The 23484-nt window shown below is 53.4% G+C and overlaps 1 protein-coding gene across 1 annotated transcript in view; it reads right to left on the bottom strand.

Moving 5' to 3' along the window:
• The window catches only part of WNT4 (Wnt family member 4), a 30788-nt gene extending 25167 nt beyond the window's left edge, over positions 1–5621 (bottom strand). Inside the window, exon 1 of the mRNA XM_081580643.1 lies at positions 5313–5621. Coding sequence (XP_081436769.1) covers positions 5313–5389 — 77 coding nt within the window. The 5' untranslated portion in view covers positions 5390–5621. The remainder of the gene's footprint in view (positions 1–5312) is intronic.
• Positions 5622–23484: the final 17863 nt, after the last annotated feature.

The following is a 23484-nucleotide window of genomic DNA, read 5'->3' as shown; positions in this document are numbered from 1 at the left end:
TGGCCAACTCCATGCCTGGTTGGCTCAGGCCAAGCCCTTCTTCCCAGAGCAGGGGACAAGAGGATGAGGCTTGGTGCAAATGCTCAGCTCTCCCAAGGCACCCACAGGGCCTGAGCTGGGCGAGTTTCAACAGGTTTGGGGAGCACTGTCTTGTCAGATGCTGAGTTGCTCAATTGCTAATCCAGGGTTGAGGGAAGAAAGTCAAGCCACGGCAGACAGCTGGGTCGTGATTGCTGCTTGAGCAAACCCCTCAGGCAGAGCCTGGTCCCGGAGCCCTGAGAGGAGGGTAAAGGGAGAAAGTGCTCTTAGCCTGGCTCTGAACGGGTGCCCTGGCCCAGAGCTGCGAGCCAGAGCCACGCATCTACAGGGTGACAGCCACGCATCCTGACACCCACTTTGGCACATCTGAGCATCACCCGCAGCTCAGGGAAGTAGAGCAGAGCCTCCCTCCCACTCCAAGCGGCAGGGCCCCCATCAGATGGGGCCTGATGTGACGGCAACTCACAACCCTCGGGAGTGAACAGGCCTGTCCTTCCTTTGTTCGTGAAATGTTGACTGAGAAGCTACTACAGGCCAGGCATGTGCCAGGCGCTGAGGCTGCTGAGAGGTGTTTATGCCAGAGCCTCAGCCTCCGGAGGTTTCTAACCTTGCAGGAGCCACGTTATTTGGAAATGGCAGCCCACTCCAGTATCCTTGCCTGGAGAATTCCACGGACAGAGGAGCCTGGTGGGCTACATACAGTCCATGGGGGTCACAAAGAGTGGGACACAACTGAAAGACTAAACAACAACAACGATATGATAGGAAACAGTTCCATAAGGAGAGGCTGGAAAACCTCGAGATCTGGACATCTGAGAGCAAGTCAAGTACTGCTTCTGGCATGTAGGATGTCCCTTGGGGAAGTCACTGCACCTCTGGGCCTTTGAAGTGGGGTTGAATATGGACTCCCTCCTCTGAAGGGGAAGGGGGAGAGGTTATGGGGTTCTTGTAAGGAAATGGGTGTGAAAATGCTATTTTGCCCTCCAGGGACATTTGACGATGTCTGGGGACACTTCTGGTGGTTCCCTGGCTGGGGGCGGGGGTGCAGGGTGCTATAGGTGTCTGGTGGGCAGAGAGGCCAGGGATGCTGCTAAACATTCAACAATGCACACCACAGGCCCCAAGTACCAATGGTGAGAAATCCTAGTGTCAACTGTAAAGCGCTATGGGTGTGTCAGTAACTGTAATTCAATGCCCAGAGCCATGGGAGGTGATCCAAGGGGGTGGGCTTTTGCTATTTAGAAGGGAGCGAGTTTTAGCCCGGAGACCAGGGGGACACTTCCTGGGGGAGACAGACCGCGCCTTTAGCTGCACGTCTTGGCTGGCTCTGGCCGCACCCGGCCCGGTGAGCTGTGCCCAGAGCGCCAGGCGTCACTCTGCTTGTGGGCAGGGGAGTGGCACTGCACCCCGCCCCCTGCTGGGTCAGCAGGCCCACGGGAACTGGGAACGCGGCCGGGCGATGGAGATGCACACCTGTGAGGAGTCGGATCCAGCGAGGAGCGATAGGCCCTCCCCAGGGGCAGCAAAGGGAGCTCCTAGCAGCATCCCCTCTGGCTGGCAGGGTTTGCCCAGGAGCCGGGCTGGCCTTCCTGGCTCTGTGAGGCTCTTGCAGGGGCCCCAGCTGAAAACCAGGGAGGCAGCAGCCTGGGATCCTTCCTGTGTGATCAAGGTCACAGGATGTGGACGGCAGTTTCCCGAAGGCCCTTTCTCTCCATCATCTCTGTAACCAGGAGTACAGCTCAGTGACGGCTGCCACCGTTTCTGGCAGCATCGTCCATGGCTGCCTTCACCATCGCTGGCTCTGTGCTCAGCATGCCGCGTGCACCCTCACGTGTGGATCCCATTTTACAGATGACGAACCTGAGGCTCAGAGAGGGTAAGTACCTTGTCCGAGGTCACCCCTCTGGTCAGGGGCAGACCTGGGATGGAACTGTGTGCCATCTGCCCTCGCCACCCTGCTGGATGACCTATGAATGTAGCACAGGCCCCCTGGCCGCGCCTACCGGGCCTCCAAGGGGGCCCCAGCCCAGCACATCACCGCCTTTCTTCAGGAAATCCACCATGATAAAAACTTAGTTTATCTATTCTATCTTAGTTTATCTAACTCTTCCAGTACTTCCATCTGGGGTTCAGAACAATCTGCTGAGGATTGCGGCCCAGAGGGAAAAAGAGGCCATCCCAGGCTACCCAGCTCTGGTGACCAAGTCTCCTGACTTCCAGCATGGCCCCAGTGCCAGGGGAACCTCTCGGAGACATTTACAAGCCCAGGTCTGTGGAAGATCCAGGCCTTCCACTGATGGACCGTTTCATCCATCCCTCCCTCTCTCCCTCCCTCAGTGGTGGGAGCTGCCACAAGCTGTCAACTCACTCCTGGTGCCAGACACAAGTCTAATCAACAGCTTCTAGCTTCTCTGGGCTTGCCCAGGCCTCAGGCTACAGAGCCCTCCCAGCTCCAAGCTCCCTCCTGCCCAACAGCTGCACGCAGCGGGACACCTGGCCTCTCCGCCAGGCCACCCGCCCTACGGAGACAACAGACAGCATCAGCTCTTGCAACCGGCCAGCCAGCCAGCCCTGGCCGGAAGCCTGATTCCAGGTACTGGAAGGGGAGTGAACACCCTGGCCTTGCCCCTCTGATAGTGCTGCCAGCCATCCTCTTGGGGCCAGACCTCCAGCATGGCTGGAAAAGACACAGTGCCAGCCATCATGCCTGGACGGACATCTGCCTGCCAGAAACTTTTCCTTCTACAGGCAGCTTTTGGATTAGACGCCTCTGCCATTTACCAGCCAGGTGACTCGGGGCAGTTACCTCCGTGATCCTCAATTTTCTCATCTGTAAAATGGGATTCAGATGTTGTCAGGATGTAGACAGCACAGGAGGATCTACTATAATTATTACTGTCAGGATTCTACAACCTTCAGGCCAAGTCCCCTCCGTGACCTCTCCAGCTCACGCTCATCTCTTTCCTCCAGTAGCTACCGCGTATTCACGGTCTCATCCATCTGTGGTCTGCTTTTACTTTGTCTTCCTCCAAGCTCCTTGGAGGCCCGGTTGTGACATCTGTTTCCCCCAGAGCTGGCCCAGGCCCTTGCCTGGGGATGGACTCAGTCTTGGAATATGCCCAGAGATCTCTTCTCCATCACAGCCTTTTTGGGTTGGCGGGGGTCCTGGGAAGCCCCTTGTTCCTCCTGCCTTGGGTTGCGCAGAGAGACCCTTGGCTTGAAGCCTGGGGTGGAGCAGGAGTGAGCTGGGTCATCCGGAGACCTGCTGCATGGCAACCTGAACCATCGTGGCTGCAGAGAACAGGTTTGCCAACCTCTCTTCTCCTTCTAGGCTGCCCCTCTTCACCCCACCCCCCACAGCACAGCATGAAGAACTGGGCTGTTGGAATTCCCCGCGGTTTGCGTGACCTAAAGCTGGGGCGGCCTCCCTGATTGGGATTTGGGGCTTGGATGTGGCTGAAGGTGGGTAGTGACACTACCTGGGCCACACTGGCTTAACTTTGGGACAGCTTCAGGGAAGGAGGTATGTCACTGCCTGGAAGTCAGAGCGTCTGGGATCAGGTCTCTGCTCTGAGACGAGCAAGTAGCTTCCCCTGCTGGGGCCTCAGTTTCCTCATCTGTAAAATGGGCCCAAACACTAGATGCTCCTGAAGAACTCCACTGTGGATGTCCTCTCGCTCTTCGCAGAAGGCCTGGGTCAGACCCTTGAATTGTTGCTTCTTCCTCTGCCTTTTTGTAGCCCTCAGCCCCAGACCAGTGATACTCTGTTCTTGCTCCTGCTTGCTTTGGAGACCCCGGCTCTGAACCCTGCTTTCCAGGGACCATGAACTCCCCCAGGTCCCGATCAGCCCCCCTCCTTGGCTCTGTGACCCTCAGGCCCCACTCAGGGTGGGGGCGGTGGCCTGCCGAGGGGTAGCAGGAGGAGGTGGTGGTACCCTGGTTTCTGTACACTTTGCCACTGCCCCTGAAGTGTTAATCAAATTAAGTCTCCAAGAAAAACAAAAGCTCCGCAGCCACTTCGGGCTGCCTTGGAGTCGCTCACTCTCGCTCTCAGAACAGCTGGGAGAATTCCACATCACCTCCGTCCCCCAAGCCCTGGGTGGCTCTGACCCCAGCGAACGCACTCCTTCCAGCCTACAGGGCCCCAGCGGCCGCAATGACCTCATAGCAACAGCCATTGGACACTCGGGGCAATTTCATGGGAGATATTTGTTCTTTGGTCTTGATGCAGAGAGAATTTTTTCCTCTCCCGCTGTCTCCATGGAAACCCCAGCTACACTGTTGGCTATCCCCCTTCCCACCTCATGCTTTTCAGATCAATATTGGAGCTTGGCTCCCCACTGACTGCCCACGGCGGCCGATGGGGGCAGAGTTCTGGGCAGGAGCAATGGGGACCAGGGTGAAGCCTGGGGCAGGGGTGGAAACCATCACTAAGGGGGATGAAGAAGGGGTCCAGGGCCCTCCTGCTTCCTTGTTCACCCACTCATGGAAGCTCATCCCTTTAGAATTCCCCACTGCCCCCAGCGAACCTCAGCCCCTTCGCAGGGAGTCCCAGGAGCCAGGCCCAATCAGGGAGAAACACACAGGTCACCAGCGGTCACTACCCCCCCCCTCTTAGGTGAGACTTAGGGAGCGGAGGGCTGCTGCCTTCTTTAAGCTCTGGAAGGAGTTTCTTCCTGCCCCGGGGAGAACCAAGGCCGGCCAGCGCCAGCTGCCGGAGGCCGGCCGGCCGGTCTCTTCCCTGCTTCTATCCCGGCTCCCGGGCCCCCAAGCAGGACAGGTCCCTGCACGCCTCCGGCCCAGCCGGCAGCGCCGCGCGGGCAGCTCGGCGCGGGGAGCTCACTCCTGGACTTCACGGGGGATTAACCTGCTATTAGCAGCCAGGGTCCTCGCCCGTCATGCGCTTCCTCGGCGACCTGTCAGCCCAGCTTGGGCTGCGCCCCGCACCCGGCACCCCGCCCCTGCCGCCTTCCCGCGCTCACGCCCCTTGCGCTCCCGGGCTCCCCAGGCCGTCTCGGGGTGCGGGCGGTCGCCGCCACCCCTGCCGCCCCTGAGCTGGGAGCCGGACGCGGGCAGAAGGGTGTTCAGAGGGAGGCCGGGGCACTGGCAGCGGCAGCGGCGGCGCACAGGGCGGTCGAGCCTCTCGTCCCGCGGCCGAGACACCTGCCGGGCGCCCCCGCGCCCGCTGCCCCCCGCGCCGCCTGGCACCGGCCGCGGCCCCCGGGGCCCGCCCCGCCCCGGCCCCCGCCCGGCCCCGCCGGGTCCGGACTTACAGCCAGTTGCTCGCGGCGGCCGAGAAGACGGCGAAGACCAGGAGGCGCAGTGAACGCAGGCACCAGCGGGGACTCATGGTGCCGCCGCGGGCGCCCGGCCCCGGGCAGCGGCTGCGGCCGCGGGGGCGGGTGTGGGGGGACCTCCCGTCCGGGCGGCAGGTGGGCGCCCCGCAGGCAGGCTGGGGCGCGGCGCCGGGCGCGGGCCGGGGCACGCGCGGCGGGGCTCTGCCTCCGTGCCTGCCGGCAGCCCTGCCCGCTGCTGCGCCCGCTGCCCGGCGCGGACCAGACTGTCAGCGCCGCCCCAGAGCCGGGATGCGGCGGCAGCGGCGGCGGCGACGGAGGCGGGCGGCCGGGGGGGCGGGCCGGGGGCGGGCCGAGGATGGGGTTACCTGGGCGGGCCCAGCGGCCCGGGACACCCCCCCCACCCCCACCCCCGGGGGCGGGCCGGAGCGGCGGCGCCCGTGGACGCCCTGGCCCGCGGGACTGACTTCTCCCGGGGCCTCCCCGGCTGGGTGCCCGGGAGTCCTTGGGGCCGGAGCTCGCTCTAGGCACGCCTGGCTGCGCGTCGCCTGGCTTGGCCAGGCGAGGGAGCGGCGCCCCGGCTGCCCAGTCCCCGGCCGAGCCTGGGGGACAGGCGGGCACAGCTCCCCCAGCCCGCCGCTGCGGGCACTGCAGCGCCGCCCCCCGCCGCAACCCCCTGCCGGCGCTTGGGAGCCCGACCCCGGCCCGAGCGCTGCAGACCCGCCCGAGCGCGGCTGTCGCTCGTGCGCACCTAAGCCTCTGGCGCTCCGGGCGTCCGGACCGAGCACCCAGGCTGCGCACCCGGGAGGTGGGTGCCGCCCGACTCCCCCCCCCTCACCCCCCGCCGCCAGGCCCCTCCCTGCCTCCCGGCCGGCGCGTCCTCTGGCCCGGCCCCTCCCTGCTCTCACCTCCCTCCAGCCTTCCGGGAGCTGGACGGGGCCTCCCCATGCTTCGGGCAGCTTGGGACAGTGGCCGGAGACTGCCGGAATCTGAAACCTCGCTTCTGGCTGGCCACAAGATCTGGGCGCGCCCTAAGCGGCAGGGTGTTGACCTAGCCCCTTACCTCTCCCTTCCTCCGTTTTCTCATCTGAGAAATGGACAGGAGACTGGAGGGTTGCGAGGATGGAAGGAGATTAGAGAAGGTCTGTTTTTAGCACACTCGCCAGTCTTTTGCTTTGCCTTTCGGTTTTCTGTGTGCCTGTTTGATCCTCCCAGGTCCGGCAGATCAGCCCCTAGCTGGCACAGTGTGGGTGGCTGCAGTGTTTATGGAATGAATGGACGAGATGAAAGGGACTGCAGTCTGTGACCCGCTGGTGCCAAGTGCTCAGTTCCACACCTTGGTAACCGGAGAGAGTTCTCTGCCCATAGCCAGGTCACGCCCTCTCCAGGTCCCTGAGCTAATTGTGCCCTTCCTCACCCCGCTTCAGCCTGGGTACCAGAACCTGTTAGGGCAAATGAAATCTCTTGTCTAAACGGGGAAACTGAGACCCAGAGAGGGGCAGGATGCTGCCTGCCTCACTACGGTTGGGGCAGAGCCATAGACCAGGTTCACGCCCTCCCCCTGATACCGTGCTCTTCACTGTTTTAGGAGTGCCAGGCATGCTCCCACGCAGATGGTCACATTTGGGTGCCGGGAGGGTGCCCTTCACCCCATGGAGTCCCCTGGGCTCGGCGCAGAGGAGGGGCTCAGTAAACATGTAGCGTTGAGAGTGGGCAGGAGGTGGCAGGGATTTGCGGGGCCCAGGGAGAGTGCAGATGGAGGCTCACATACCATATGTCTAAATATTTGCAAGTTATAAATCAAGCTAACAAAATGTGAAATAAAATATGTTCTATTCTCCTACCTTGACAAGCACACTTTCATAACAACCTGGAAGGCCAGCTCTGAATGTAGACTCCTCGGACTCCTCAGAGCCCACACTGGAGCTTGGTGGGGCAGGGGCCCCTGTGCACACGTGTGTGGACATCTCGGCCTGCACGCACCAGCTGGGCTCACACCGCTCCACTCCTGAGAAAGCTGCCACCCCTCCGCCACCGAGCTGGGCATGTCAGTGGTGCCATCTGACCTCTGAGGTTGGATCTGCAGAAGAGACCCTCCCAGGTCCTGGCATCTGGCTTAGGACCCCCTGGGCACCCAGAGCGATCGAGAGGGGGCACAGACTGCAGGTGGCACAACACCTTGGCCCAAGGGTCTCATCTCCCTGTGGTGAGAGCTTAGCTGGAGGACTAGAGTTTGAGGTGAGCCCAGGGCAGGGCTCACATTCACCTAGAGGCACTGAATTACTGAACTGTTCTGAGTCCACGTATTTGATTCTTAGAGTCTCAGTGTGGTATGGTGGGAAATAATAATAGTAATAATAATAATAATTTAAACAGCAACAGGCAATTATTTTGGAGTGGCCATATAATGTTTTTCCAAACCGAGACATTTTTGAGAGTGACCAGGGTCTCCAACTGGAAGACCTGCCGGGAGTCAGGCATAAAGCAGGAGGATGCCAGGCAAACTAGCATCTTGCGTTTCGCTAAGATATTGAGCCCTCGTGTGCCAGGTGGTGTTCTCAGGGCTGTCACGCGTTCAGTCCTCACAGGAGACCTGGGAAGGTCTTTTTTCTCCCTTTGACAGATGAGGCCATGAGGGTTAGAGGCGTGACTTGCCCAAGGGAAGTGGTGGTTCTGGGACTGAGGAGCCATTGCCTTGGTGCCTGCTGCTGCTGCTGTCCAGGGCTTGGGCTCTGGTGTTTGGGCTTCTGTCCCACAACATGTGGCCCTGACATCTGGGGGGGCCGCTGGACTGTCAAGTGGGGACAATCTTACCTGACTCACCTCTCCTGGGGCTGCGGGGAGACACTCATGAAGCGGTGGGTGTGAGTCCTGTGAGTTGGGGAGAGATGAGCCGGGGCAGGAGGATGGAGGGAGGGAACTGAGGCCGCAGCCAGAAAGGCCCGCCTGGTGGTGATAAGGGCGGGGGAGGAGTCCTCCGGTCTGAGTCAGTGGAAAGTCTTCATGCGAAAGTCTCTTTGAGAAAATGCTCTTATAGCTTTCAAGATTCAGTTGTGAAGATATAAATAGGAGTCAATCAAAAGTTCAATCTTCAATAGCTCTCTCATCGTAATCACATACAGTGATGGCAACTGTGTCGCGAGTGGCTTTCTATCTGCCAACCACGGGTCCAGATGATTTGCTTATGTGAACTTATTTCAGCCTGGCCACTGCCCTGGGAAGTGTGTGTGTGTGTGTGTGTGTGTGTGTGTGTGTGTGTGTGTGTGTGTGTGTGTGTGTGTGTGTGTGTGTGTGTGTGTGTGTGTGTGTGTGTGTGTGTGTGTGTGTGTGTGTGTGTGTGTGTGTATGTGTTAGTTGCTGAGTCGTATCTGACTCTTTGTGACCCCCTGGTCTGTAACCCGCCAGGCTCCTCTGTCTGTGGAATTCTCCAGGCAAGCATGCTGGAGTGGGTGGCCATTCCCTTCTTCAGGGGAATCTTCCCAACCCCAGGATCGAACCCGGGTCACGTGCATTGCAGGTGACTAAGACAGCCCAGGAAGTACATAGATGCTGTTGTTATCCCCATTTAGAGATGGTGAAACCCAGGTGCTGCTCTAACGTGCTGTGAGATAGATCCATGAACCTCTGGCATTGGTACTATTGTTACTCCCATTTTGCAGACTGAGAAACTGAGGCACAGAGGGCTTGCTTAAACTCACGCTGCAGGTAAGTAGCACAGCCAAGGTTTGGACACAGGTGTTCTGGGTGCTGAGTCACACTACACTGTTTAGTACAAGAGTCCTCTGCATGTAAGGATTAAATCCGGGCCCAGAAGAGGAAGGTTATGGGGTTTCTCTAGGCTCCTCCTGGCAGTTACTAGAAATCTCCTCAGTCTGAGGTGGGGGTCTCCCCCTCCATATCTCCTCTCTGTGCCCACTGTGTTGAGTGCCCCACACAAACGGAATCTGAACAAGTATTAGTTGTTCCTCATCCTGGGTTGAAGGAAACAATTCCTTAACTTTTGGAGTGTCCTCTTTTCTTCTTTTAATTGGAGTACAGTTGATTTAAAATGTTGTGTTAGTTTCTGCTGTACAACAAAGTGACTCAGATATATGTAATTATGCATGTTCTTTTTTCATGTTTTTCTTTTTTCATGTTTTATTGTAGGATATTTAGTATAGTTCCCTGTGCTGTGTGTTAAGACCTTGTTGTTTCTCTGTTTTACATATAGCAGTGGCAACCCACTCCAGTACTCTTGCCTGGAAAATCCCATGGACGGAGAAGCCTGGTAGGCTACAGTCCATGGGGTCGCTAAAAGTCGGACACGACTGAGCGACTTCACTTTCACTTTTCCCTTTCATGCACTGGAGAAGGAAATGGCAACCCACTCCACTATTCTTGCCTGGAGAATCCCAGGGACGACGGAGCCTGGTGGGCTGCCGTCTATGGGGTCGCACAGAGTCGGACACGACTGAAGCGACTTAGCAGCAGCAGCAGTGTGTATCTGCTAAACCCAAACTGATAATTTATCCTATCCCCACCCTCTTTCCCCTTTGGTGACTGTAAGTTTGTTTTCTATGTCTGGGAGTCTGTTTCTGTTTTGTAAATAAGTTCATTTGTGGGTTACTTTAGATTCCACCTAAGAGTGATCTCTTAGGATATTTGTCTTCCTGACTTACTTCACTTTAGCATGATAATCTCTAGGTCCATCCATGTTATGGCAAATGGCATTATTTCACTCTTTTTTATGGCTGAGTAGTATTCCACTGTATGTATGTACCATTCTTCATCCATTCATCTATTGATGGACATTTAGGCTGCCCTCATGTCTTGGCTATTGTACAGTGTTGCTATGAACATTGGAGTATCTTTTCGAATTATAGTTTTCTCCAGATATATGCCCAGGAGTGGGATTGCCAGATCATATGGTAGCTCTAGTTTTAGTTTTTAAAGGAACCTCCATACTGTCTTCCATAGTGGCGGCACCAATTCACAATCCCACCAAGAGTGTAGGAAGGTTCCCTTTTCTCCCGGAGTGGCCCTTTTTTCTGGAGTGAGTTCTCCTCTACTGCTAAAATGATGAAAATTCACCAAGGATGGGAAACATGGCCAGGTTTTTAATCAGAAAGAATCACAGACCGTGTGTCTAAATTATCACCAGCTCGTGGTGAATGAGCCCAAAGCAATGTGGTTGGCTGCGTCTCCAGCCCAATCTTAGAAGCACCGAGTAACGGAGCATACGGTCAGCTGGTGACCGGGCTTTCCTGTCCAACTTCCCAGATTTTTGAGATGGAGAAACCGAGGGCTTAGGCTTATGGTCTAGAACATTCTTAAGCCTATCCATACGTTGTTCAAGGAGATAAAAAGTAGAAGGGGCCTTTCCTCTGCCACCATCTCAGACTTGGCTGGCTGGATCTCACAGTCACCTTCTCCAGGACAATCCACCCTGGGGTCCTGTTCCAGAAGGCCACAGGAAACCTGATGGGTCTCTGCCAGCCCACTGTGTTTGTGTGGCCATAGGCAGTGCCCTGCCTCTCTGGGTCTGCCATTTGTTCTCAAAGACACTTTTAGGAATCTAGAGAGGGGGATAGAGTAGAACTTTGAGTTCTCAAGAAGACCTATATTTGCTTCCAGCCCTGCCAGATCTCTTGGCCAATGTGAGCCTCAGTTTCCTCATCTGTGCATTGGGGATCGTAAGGGAGACTGTGAGGAATCAGTGCTATTCTGTATGTAAAGCCTTCTTCTCCACACGGGGCTCAGCGTCAATGAAGGTTCGCTCTTTACTTGTTCTATGGTTTAAACCAGCAGTCACACTCCAGTGGTCTGCAGGTGTGTTTTGCTTGGCCCGCCCAATGTTTTTAAATATATGAATTTGTTGACAACATTTCAAGATCAGGAGATTTCACATAAGAAGCGGGATCCCCAGCTTCTCTTGAAAAATGGGAAGATTTGGCAATAGGGCACCCACATTCTCTGGCAAAGAAAGTGACCTCTACACATCTTTCACGGCTCACACATGTCGCTGCAGCAGCCCCGCAGAGTCCTGGGGGAGGGGAGGAAGCCAGGATTTCCTGAGCATCCTACTGTGTGTCAGGAGCCAGGCCTAGGAACTGCAATTTAATTCTCACCGCGGGCCATTCCTACCCTTGTTTGGCCAACGAGGAAACAGGAGCTCAGAGAGTTGGGATGAGTTGCCCACTCAGTCAGCAGATGGTACAACCCACAACCTCCAATCAGACCCTGTGTCACTCTTCTCTTTTGGGGGCTCTCCTTCCACCCTCAGCCTAGCAGAGGGTCCATGGAGACATCTTGGTTATGACCTGTTGATGGATTGATAGATGGATTTAGGCATGTGATGTCAATGCCTGTGGTTCCCATTCTTTATCTTCAGACCCCTGGGGGCTGTGGAGTTAGGGTAGGAGTCCAGGAATCAGTGTGCATACCTGCAAGCCTTGGAATAAAGCTCTCTCACTTATATATATCAGATGATGCTTTCGTTTTAAATGTTTTATTTTGGTAATATTCAAATATTCACAGTAGAAGAAAGTCGTAGTTTAATAAACTCCCGTGTATCCATCACCCAGATGCAGTCATTGTTAACATTTTGTTCCATTTGCTTCATCTCCTCTCTTTTTTGTTGCTGGTTTCTCTTTTTCTTTAAGACATTATTTCAACGCAGAGTCCAGATATCTTGTCACATCTCCTGCATGTAACTTCAGCGTAGATCTCTAAAACCAGCGGAGCGTTGGAGCCAGCTGGTCCTGGCTGCTGAGGGCTGGCTGATTGTGTGGTCTCTTCTCGGCTTGGCATTCCGTGATGTCAAGCTGGTTGCTTGAAATCAGCTGGGGTGGGAGTATTTACACCACGGAAATGGACAGACGTTACAAACCAGAGCTCCCTTCACCCCCACCCCCGGGAGTTGGTTGGTAAACATGTACCAGTACACCACTGTGGAAAATATACAACATGAGCATTTCCTTACATAATCACCATGCTATTATCTCTCCTAATTAAATTAACACTCACATCCTAACCAAATGTCCCCAGTAGTTTCAAAAATGTCTTTTTACAGACGGTTTGTCTAGTGACGACAAAACAAGGTCAAATATCTACCTGTGATGTTTATTTTTTTATTATTATTTTTAGAAGTATTTATTTATTTGGCTGCACTGGGTCTTAGTTGCCACACATGGGATCTAGTTTTTCTGACCAGAGATCAAATCCAGGCACCCTGCATTGGGAGCATGGAGTCTTAACCACTGTACTCCACCAGTGAAGTTCTACCTGCAATATTTAGTTGCTACATTTCTTGATTTTCCTTAGTCCAGAGCCCACTGCTTTATTCCCCACCTATGTTTTCTGGTCTTGTTTGATGGCCTTGATTGCTGCAGACACCAGGCTGATTGATGTGTAGAGGGCCCCATCCTGTGTTGGCTGTATATCCTGTCAGTTCACGTGCTAAGAGATTTAGCTCAAGTTTTTGGTTGGTTCGTTTGTCTTTTTGGAGGGAAGGAAGCCGGAAGACTTCATAGATGGTGTTGGGCTGCACGATTAACTGTTCAATGCGTGTAGATAAGTTTGTGATGAATGAATGCAAAGTCACGGAAGAGCATGCAGACATTCACGGTGCTAAGTTGCTGACTGACTAAGTCGTGTCTGACTCTTAGGACTGTCTGCTGCCCGGCTCCTCTGTCCATGGGATTCTCCAGGCAAGAATACTGGAGTGGGTTGCCATTTCCTCCTCCAGGGGATCTTCCTGGTGCAGGGATTGAACCCGCATCTCCTGCGGCTCCTGCATTGCAGGTGGATCCTTTACAGATGATTCTGTGATGAATGAAATGTAAAGTCATGGAAAACCATTAAAACATTGACGGTAGCTTCTCGCTATGTCACCATCAATTAGAGGATGAGTACGCCCACTACGGAATCTTCGGATTCCATAGTGGAAGGAGGGGTCGTCAGACTCAGGAAACTGGGCCCCTCTGATGGGGCCTCACCAGTCTGGGCAGGTCTTTCTACATTCCTCTCTCAGGGGTGAAGAACTGCCATTGGGAGTTCATTCCAGGATGCTGTCACTCGGATGGTCAGCCATTCCTATCTCACGTCTAACTGCGGTCTCTCCTGCTTTAGGTCAAGCCCATTTTCTCTGCTTGGAACCCTGGAATTTCTTAATCTCTCTGCTCTCAAGTGTCTTCTTGAGAGCTGAGGAGAAAAACAAACCCCAAATACCATGTGATTCCAGGAATCTAAATCCTATGTTTGAAGTGGTAGTCATTTCACCCTGGAGCGGTTCTAACTTTGCTGTGCCCTCTGCCCCTGCCCAGGAGATTTTGTGCATACTTTCTCCACTCACCTGCAGGAGGGGGTCCTCAGAGGTTGGGACAGGGGCTGTTCTCCTTTACCCACCAGTCTGGGGTCCCCTTGTACTCTCTGGCTGGCAGACCTGGGGCCCTGTCCACCCGCCCAGACTGAAGCTGTGTTTCTGGTTCCCAACAGGCTCTTGCTATGATCCGCTGTTCCCATCTGGACTGATGGAAGCTGATTCCTCACGACCTTCATCCTCTGGTCTGCTCCCTCGGACCCCGACCCCACCTTTCAGAGTCAGCGGGGAGCTTGCTCTTTCCTTTCAGAAGCAGGGCTGGTGTGAAGACACTTTGTGGCTGAGCCTTCTGCTAGACTCTGGAAGACAGCGTGAGCAAGAAGTGATGCTGGTCCCTTAGGGAAGCAAGTGGCACCTGGGGAATGTGGGCGCTTTCGTTAAGCACTCTGCCTTGAGCCAGAAGTTTGACTCTGAGCCGGTATGGAAGCTGCTGTTAGAACTCAACCCAAGAAACAAACCCTGTGTGACCCCTCCCTTCCACCTTGTGGAATTTCAAAGCAGTTCATTGGCCTGAAGGGAACTTGGGGGTGGGCAGTATGAACTTGACTTTTTCTCAATTCACATTACCGATGAGTCCCTGGACACCTGCAATCCTGGAGCCTTAGGAAAAAATGGTCTGATTTGTAGAGAACTATCCAAGGTAAGTTAGAAGGGCCATTCTGTTAAGGTCACGGTAATGGGGTATCACCGACAGCTAAGGACGATTGCATGGGGTGCCAAGTCGCTCTTGAAGGCTTACTTTTCCTGGCTCGTTTTTACTAGGACTGAAATGGATGGCTAAGATGTCTTCACAGAGGACTTAATTTTCTCAGACCTTCTCTAGTAAAATGTGTGGGTGTGCAGTCGCCCAGTTGTGTCTGATTCTTTGCAACCCTATTGACTGTAGCCTGCCAGGCTCCTCTGTCCATGGAACTTTCTAGGTAATAATACTGCGAGTGGGTTGCCATTTCCTTCTCCAAGGGATCTTCCCAATCCAGGGATCGAACCCACATCTGCTGCATTGTAGGATTCTTTACCACCATGCCACCTGAGAAGCGTCTCTAGTAATAGAAGTGATATTAATCTGTTTGTCATGTTTCTCTCTGGAATCTGATGTTCTGGACAAGAAGGCAGTGATGGAGGCAGCCCCTGCGCTCTTTTCCTTCAGCAGCAATCTGCCCTCATGCTTGAGGAGGCATTAGCAAAGGCCCTGGGGCCCACTCATCTTGGGATCTGACCTAGGCCTGTCCCTTACTGGCTGTGTGGCTTCCAGCAAACCCAATTATTTTGTCCCTCCTTCTCCCCTCCAGGCCTTTGCATGTGCCATTTTGGTGGCTGGAATGCTCCTCAACATGCCTTTTACTGGGCTAATTCCTTTCAGGTCTCGGCTTACATGTCATGTCCGAGAAGGCTTCCTTGGTCTCCTGGTTACATATTTTCTCTCAGCCCTTTGGACTTTTCCTTTGAAGCCCTATCCATCTAATCACAATGGTTATTAAATAGTTCTGTGTAAGATTATCTGTGTAATGTGTCTCCCAGCGGATTATGATCTCCAAGAGGGTGGGGATCACGCCTGCCATGTTCCTAGTGCCACTGGATGCCTGGCACCCGGTGAGAGCTCAGTTAGTAAGCACTGAATGAATAAATGAAGTGCCCATCCTCAAGGCTCAGTTTCTTCATTCAAAAAAATGGGCCAGTGAATATCTTTTATTTATTCACTTTTCAAACCCACATCCCCTGCATTGCAAGGCGGATTCTCAACCACTGGGCCACCAGGGAAGTCCCTATCTTTCTTTTAAATGGGAAACCCAGGTCTCTTGCATTGTAGGCAGATTCTTTACCCTCTGAGCCACCAGGGAAGCCCAAGAATACTGGAGCGGGTAGTCTATCCCTTCTCCACTGGATCTTCCAGACCCAGGAATCAAACTGGGGTCTCCTGTGTGGCAGGCAAATTCTTTACCAGCTGAGCTACCAGGGAAGCCCTTTAAACGGGAATAGATATACTAAACATCAGTTCCTTTTCTATTCTCACGCCATGCAAAAAAAAGAAAAACTCTGAAGAAATAAATGATCTTTTAAATTGTTTGTCTGAAAAACCCAGAGCTTAAGGAGTTTCATAAAGTTGGAACTGTAATTCTATACTCTTTTTTTTTTGGCTTCACTATTCAGCTTAAGATTCCTTGGTGGCATAGACGGTAGAGTCTTTCTGCAATGCAGGAGACCTGGGTTCGATCCCTGGGTCGGGAAGATCTTGTGGAGAAGGAAATGGCAACCCACTCCGGTATTCTTGCCTGGAAAATCCCATGGATGGAGAAGCATGGTGGGTTACAGTCCATAGGGTTGCAAAGAGTCGGGCATGACTGAGTGACTTCACCACCATCATGCAGCTTGTGGGGTTTTACTTCCTTGACTAGGAATTGAACCCAGGCCATGGCAGTGAAAGCGTGGAGTCCGAACCCCTGGACCATGAGAAAGCTCCCCGGATGGTAACTCTGTAATGACCGAGATATCTCTGGTTTCTGCCACAGGGCTTGGACGAAATGACTCTCTCAGATCCCGAGGTGAAGGAACTTTTTTTCCTGGGGATGAGAGAGTTAGTTTGCCTGTATGTGCTCCCTCGTGCTGGTCCCCTCCTGGCCGAGATGGTGTCTAAGTTCAGCCTTGAAGGCTGAGGAAGGCTAGCTCAGCCAAGGGTGAGAGGAAGACTGTTCTAGGCTGAAGGGATAGCGGTTGCAGAAGTCTGGAGGGGAAAGGGCATGACGTGTCTGAATGGAAGCAGGTCAGCATGGTGCGTGGGCAGAGGTGGAGGAGTGGGTCCTGTGAGGAAGGTGGAAGCGGTCAGCGTGGGTCAGGGTGAGAGCAGAGAGAGGAGACCCCCCCAACACTTGAGGGATGCCCTGGAGGCAACTGCAGCTTGCAGGACGTGCTATGCGTGTGTGAGTGTGTGCCTGTGGGTCCCTGTGTGTGTGTATGTGTGTGAGTCTGCAAGGGAGCAGTTGAGGGGGGCCGGGGCAGCCTCCGTGACCACCAGCCAGGAACCCTGCATGTGGATGCCCAGTCAGCATCCCCTACAAATGCAGACACCCCGGCACTGGAGTGTCGGAAACCCGCCGGGGCAGGAGCAGCTGCTTCTAAATCAAGGCCAGAGAGGCAGCCGAGGGGCCGGGCTGGGTCTGGTTGGCTCTGCCCTGAGGGCTGATGTGGGGGCTGGGGCTGCAGGGGGCTCTCTGTGAGGGATTCTGGGCCACAGTGAGCCCGGCTGGTTTGGGGGAAGTTTATTTTGGAAGCTGGGATGATGCAAAATTAAGTGGGGAGCAAAAAATAGATGAGGCGGCGGTGAGGGTCTGTCTGTGGCCGGCGGGGCTGAAAGTGTCCAGCTAGCAGAGCGTTGTTGGGTAAACAGATGGGGGTGGCAGCTTCGCTGCGTGTCCGCTATAAATACCCGGCAGCTCGGCTGCCCCGCTGGGGTTTCCTGGCATCGTGGGTGCGGAGATCAAGGTGCAGACACAGGGCACTTCCGGGAGCAGCAGAGGGTGGCCAGGGCCCGGCTCAGACCTGAGTCCTCTGGGGGGGTGCAGGGCTGAGGCTGAGGCCCGCGGCAGGGGTGGGAGGTGCTGTGGCCCTCCGATAAGGGCCACAACCTCTGACCTCTGTGTTTCCTCCCCTGTAAGATGGAGTGAGAAAATGCGGCGAAGGAAAGCGTTGCTCCTGGCGGTGACGGGCATCCTGCAGACCCTCAGGAAATGCCCTCTCCCAGGGTCAGATCTCTTTAGGCGCTACGTGTCCTGGGAGAATTCTCTCATTGAGCTGAGCCTCAGTTGTCTCATTGAAAAGATGAGGAAGACCACGGTCTGGGAGGCGGAAATGGACTTGTGAGTGCGGCAGCGGACTGCAACGTGAGTGGTCTCTCAGGGCTAACTGTGGCTGGGGCTAGAGTGCTCCCCTAGCCCTCCGAGCCCGGGAGCAATCACTGTCATCTCTACCATAGTAAAGCCCTTAGTAAAAATCATAGCAGCAATGCCAACAGCCATGCCCACTGCAGGCTTGTGATATGCAGGAACTTTGTAGACTATGGTCTGTGTTTTCTGAGTTTGTTTCCCCAAACTCCCATCTTACAGATGAGGAACCTGAGGCTCAAGAGAAGGGACTGCTAGGAGGAACAGATCTGGGATCCGTATTTGGTCAATACACAGTGAAGATAAACCACGTGCGAGGTGCTGGAGATTTAGAGGGTCTGTGTGCCCATGGAGCCCACAGCCTGGTGGGGGAGATGGGCTGTGAATCTGAACAAGGAACACACAGATAAGCTTCCAGCATCTGAGACGACCTCTGTTCTCCTGCATCTTTAGCGGATGTATCTGGACTTCTCCCAGGACCGAGGGGCTTTGTCATCCAGTCACCCAGAGTGCTGGCCCTGGAGTCGGCAGGTACCTGCTGAAACGGACCAAGAACAAACCAATTCAGTTCATGCAAACATTGCCTGAACACTGTTCTGGGCAGGACTTGTGCTGGCAGCTGGGGGGTCCAGGAATGACGGGCCATTTGGGGAGGTGACGAGGGCGAAAGCAGTGCCTTGGACGCATCTGTGTGACACGTCATGATGAAAGAAGCATTTCCATACTTCCGAGAGCTCAGTGAGTTAGGCAGGGCAGTTCATCATTTCACAAAGTAGGAAATGAAGGTTCAGGGAGGTACAGGGACCCACCCAAGGACCTTCATTTGAGATGTGGCTGCACAGGACCTGGAACCCAGGGTTTCCAGCTTCAAGTCCAGTGCTCCTTCCCTTGCAGATGGGAAGGGGCACAAGGGCCTCCCAGGCCTGAACTCTATGTTTGCATGCAAGTTCAGCAGTGGGACTCTGGCCTGGGGAAGGGCAGGCATTTCACCCTTGCTTCTTGCATCCCATTTTGAAGATGCCTGCCTGCAGGAGGAGGGAGGAAGGAACTCTGGAGAGAGTGTCTGGAGACTCAGCTTTGCCCTTTACGTGCTAGGCCATGGGAATCCAGCTCACCCTCCCTCAGCCTCAGTTTCTCTCTGTGAATGAAAATGTTGGACTAGATAACCTCTAGGGAACATGAGGGATTCCCTAGTAGCTCAGTTGGTAAAGAATCCGCCTGCAATGCAGTTCAGTCGCTAAGTCATGTCCGACTCTTTGTGACCTGGCAGCATACCTAGTTTCCCTGTCCTTCACCATTCCCGGGAGCCCGCTCAAACTCATGTCTGTCAAGTCAGTGATGCCATCCAACCATCTCGTCCTCTGTCATCCCCTTCTCCTCCCACATTCAATGTTTCCCAGCATCAGGGTCTTTTCCAATGAGTCGGCTCTTTGAAACAGGCGGCCAAAGTATTGGAGCTTGGATGCCCTGTGTCACTCTCCCAGTGCTCCATGGCCCCCACAAGGGCTTAATTGGGAACGAAGGTCCCAGAACATTCGTTTGAAACTGGACCAGGACAGGATTTATACTCCAGCCCCTAAAGCAGACTTGGGCTCACAGCTGATCCTGAAGTCTCCCCCCACAGCAGGCAGGGCCGAGGGGCTGGGGAATGAAGATGCTCAGGGAGATGCCACCAGGGCCTTTGTTCTGTTTCCCCCTGCCCTACCTGGTCTCCATCCCACTAACCCTTGGACAGTGTTCCTGGGCAGCTGGAGCAGGGCACGGCATGTGTGGCAGCCTTAGGGCTGTTCACAAACATCCGGGGTTCCCTCTTTCTAGATCTGTAGTGGGAATGCCCTGTCCATTCCTTTAAAGTTAGGCATAATGATGTGACAGGCTTTGGCCAATGAGATGTGACAGCCCCCAGCGACCAGCAGGATGGTAGCGACTTGCGACCTGAGTGAGGACCACATGGAGCAGAGCCCCCTCCAACCCACAAGCATATAGTGTGAACAGGAACTAAACCTTCATCGTTTGGAGTCATTAAGGTTTTGGAGTTGTTTGCTGCCATGACATAACCCGTGTATCTTGCTGGATGGATTCTGGAGGAGGGAATCAATGGGACAGCAAGAGAGATGGCGGCCTTGGGATGAACTGATTGATCTTTCTTCCTTCCTTCTTTTATTTCTTTAGCCCTTCATCTGTCTGTCCGTCCATCTACCAATTCACTCACCGACCCATCCATTCACCCATCTGTTTATCCACTCCACCCATCCATTCACCCATCCATCCGTCCGTCTAAGGATTCAGACCCAGGTCTGCTTGGCCATGAAGACTGACCTTGTCCTTTGGGCTAGGGTGCCCCTTTGGAGAAGACATACCCTTCTCTCTACCTGCCCTAATCCTCTCTGTCCACCCTCCCTCCTCCAATAAGCCTTCCTGGACCTGCTCCCAGGCCCAGCCAGGGTGTCCAGGGGGCTAGAGCGACCACACAGCCTTGATCACCTTGACTGGCCCACACATGTTGTCAACTGAATCACAGCCTGGAGGCGTAACTGCATTTTCCCAGAGAGGGCTGAGGCATCCCAGGAAGTTGGCTGTAGTGGCCCCAGGACTCTGAGAGCCACAATGGCCCCGAATGAAGGGGGACCCTGGTCCGCAGCAGGCTCCATGTGATCACTCTAGAGATGTGCCCCCCATGACAGCTCCATTCTCAGCCCCTCCAGACTTCAGAGTGGGCTTGGGATCCACCTTGAAACATAGATCTTTCTTTTTGGAAAAAAAAATGGAGGGGGGGAGTTCTTGATGGAGGAAAATTGAGTTTTAGTGAAACTGTCACACACTGATTTGTTAGGGGAAACACTCAGGGCTTGCAATCTCCTGTGGAGTTTCCCCAGCAGCTCTTGCTGTTGCAATGAGAGAGAGGAGGCTTCCCTCCACCTGGAAGGCAGGGTAGCCTAGCAGTAGAGGCCTGGGCTTTGCAGGTGGACTGTGGGACTTGAGTTCCTTTCCATCTCCTTTCGGTCCCTGAGAAGAAACTTCACATCTCTGAGCCTCGGTTTTCACATCTGTTGTTGTTGTTCAGCCGCTCAGTTGCATCCAACTCTCTGTGACACCATGGACTGCAGCACACCAGGCTTCCCTGCCCTTCACCATCTCCTGGAACTTGCTCAAACTCATGTCCATTGAGTCGGTGATGCCATCCAAACATCTCATTCTCTGTCATCCGCTTCTCCTCCTGCCTTCAATCTTCCCCAGCTTCAGGGTCTTTTCTAATGAGTCAGCTTTCACATCAGGTGGCCAAAGTACTGGAGCTTTAGCTTCAGCATCAGTCCTTCCAATGAATATTCAGGACTGGTTTCCTTTAGGATTGACTAATTGTATCTTCTTGCAGTCCAAGGGACTCTCAATAGTCTTCTCCAACACCACAGTTCAAAAGCATCAGTTATTCGGCGCTCAGCCTTCTTTATGGTCCAACTCTCACATCTATACATGACTACTGGAAAGACCATAGCTTTGACTATACAGACCTTTGTCAGCAAAGTAATGTCTCTGCTTTTTAATATGCTGTCTAGCTTTGTCATAGCTTTCCTCACAAGGAGCAAGTGTCTTTTAATTTCGTGACTGCAGTCACCATCTGCAGTGATTTTGGAGCCCAAGAATATAAAGTCTTTCTGTTTCCATTGTCTCCCCATCTATATGCCATGAAGTGATGGGACCGGATGCCATGATCTTAGTTTTTTGAATGTTGAATTTTTTTTTAATTAGTTTATTTTCTATTTTTTAACTTTATAATACTGTATTTGTTTTGCCATACATTGACATGAATACACCATGGGTGTACATGTTTTCCCCTTCCAGAACCCCCCTTCCACCTCCCTCCCCATCCCATCCCTCTGGGTCATCCCGGTACACCAGCCCCGAGTACCCTGTATCATGCGTCGAAACTGGACTGGCGATTTGTTTCACATATGATAATTTACATGCTTCAATGCCATTCTCCCATATCCTCCCACCCTCGCCCTCTCCCATAGAGTCCATAATACTGTTCTATTTATCTGTGTCACTTTTGATGTCTTGCATACAGGGTTATCTTTACCGATTGACTAAATACCATATATATGTGTTAGTATACTGTATTGGTGTTTTTCTTTCTGGCTTACTTCACTCTGTATAATAGGCTCCAGTTTCATCCACCTCCTTAGAACTGATTCGAATGTATTCTTTTTAATGGCCGAGTAATATTCCATTGTGTATATGTACCACAGCTTCCTTATCCATTCATCTGCTGATGGGCATCTAGGCTGCTTCCATGTGCTGGCTATTATAAACAGTGCTGCAATGAACATTGGGGTACATGTGTCTCTTTCAATTTTGGTTTCCTCAGTGTGTATGCCCAGCAGTGGGATTGCTGGGTCATATGGCAGTTCTATTTCCAGTTTTTTGAGGAATCTCCACACTGTTCTCCATAGTGGCTGTGCTAGTTTGCATTCCCACCAACAGTGTAAGAGGGTTCCCTTTTCTTCACACCCTCTCCAGCATTTATTGCTTGTAGTCTTTTAGATAGCAGCCTGAATGTTGAATTTTAAGCCAGCTTTTTCACTCTCCTCTTTCACCTTCATCAAAAAGCTCTTTAGTTCCTCTTCACTTTCTGCCATAAGGGTGGTGTCATCTGCATATCTGAGGTTATTGATATTTCTCCCGGCAATCTTGATTCCAGCTTGTGATTCATCCAGCTTGGCATTTCACATGATGTACTCTGCATGTAAATTAAACAAACAGGGTGACAATATACAGCCTTGATGCACTCCTTTCCTAATTTGGAACCAGTCTGTTGTTCCACGTTCAGGTCTAACTGTTGCTTCTTGACCTGCATACGGGTTTCTCAGGAGGCAGGTAAGGTGGTCTGGTATTCCCATCTCTTAAAGAATTTTCCACAGTTTGTTGTGATCCACACAGTCAAAGGCTTTAGTGTAGTCAATGAAGCAGAAGTAGATGTTTTTCTTGAATTCTCTTGCTTTTTCTATGATCCAACAGATATAAAACGGGCTTTCACATCTGTAAAATGGGCTTTTCCTCGGCTTGAGGAAGGGTTGCTCTGAAAATGATGGGACAGTGACAGAAGTGCCTGGCACATAGTAGGTGGGCCACAAATGGTAGTCACTATTGATGATGGTGACTGGAGAGGGCCTTACTCGGTGACAAATGTGCAGAGACTCGGTAGCAGAAATGAGGGTGATGGTGGTGATTTATTTTTAAACTAAGTCTAGTTTCTCTTGTGGAGAAAGCTTAGTCCTTGGGGTTAAATGTTAAGAACCAGGATCACGGGCACAGTTCAACTTCTGTTTATAAGGAGAAGGGAATGTTTCTTTTCTAAAACTCCTACTGGACTTCCTTGGTGATCCAGTGGTTAAGAATCTGCTTGCCAATGCAAGGGACGTGAGTTCAATCCCTGGTCCAGGAGGATTCCACATCCCACAGGGCAACTAGGCCGAGGAACCACAACTACTGAGTCGGCACTCGACAGCCTGCGAGCTGTGACTGCTGAAGCCTAAGAGCCTGGAACCTGTGCTCTGCAAGTGAAGCCGCTGCAATGAGACACCCAAGCGCTGCAACTAGAGGGCAGCCACCCTCTGCTCCCCACAACTAGAGAAAGCCCGCCTGGAGCAACACAGACAGCCAAAAAATAAGGCACCCTGTGTGCTGGGTGCCCAGGCAAGCAGAGTAGGAGCATGACTTCTTGGGAGCCTCGCATGGGCTTTAAGGGGGATTAGACCCACTCTACAGATGGTGCAACTGAGGCTCCAAGGCCAAAGATATGGTCAAGGCCACGGAGTGAATAGGAGATGGAGGACGATTCCAGCCCCGGTCCCATCCTGCGCTCCATCTTGCATAAACAGTACCCAGGCCTCTGGGCTGGTCCCTCTGTCCACTGCCA

The sequence above is a fragment of the Giraffa tippelskirchi genome, chromosome 3, assembly GCF_054371585.1.
Source record: "Giraffa tippelskirchi isolate mGirTip1 chromosome 3, T2T-mGirTip1v1.2.pri, whole genome shotgun sequence".
Taxonomy (NCBI): Eukaryota; Metazoa; Chordata; class Mammalia; order Artiodactyla; family Giraffidae; genus Giraffa; species Giraffa tippelskirchi.
This window is presented reverse-complemented; position numbering and strand designations above follow the sequence as displayed.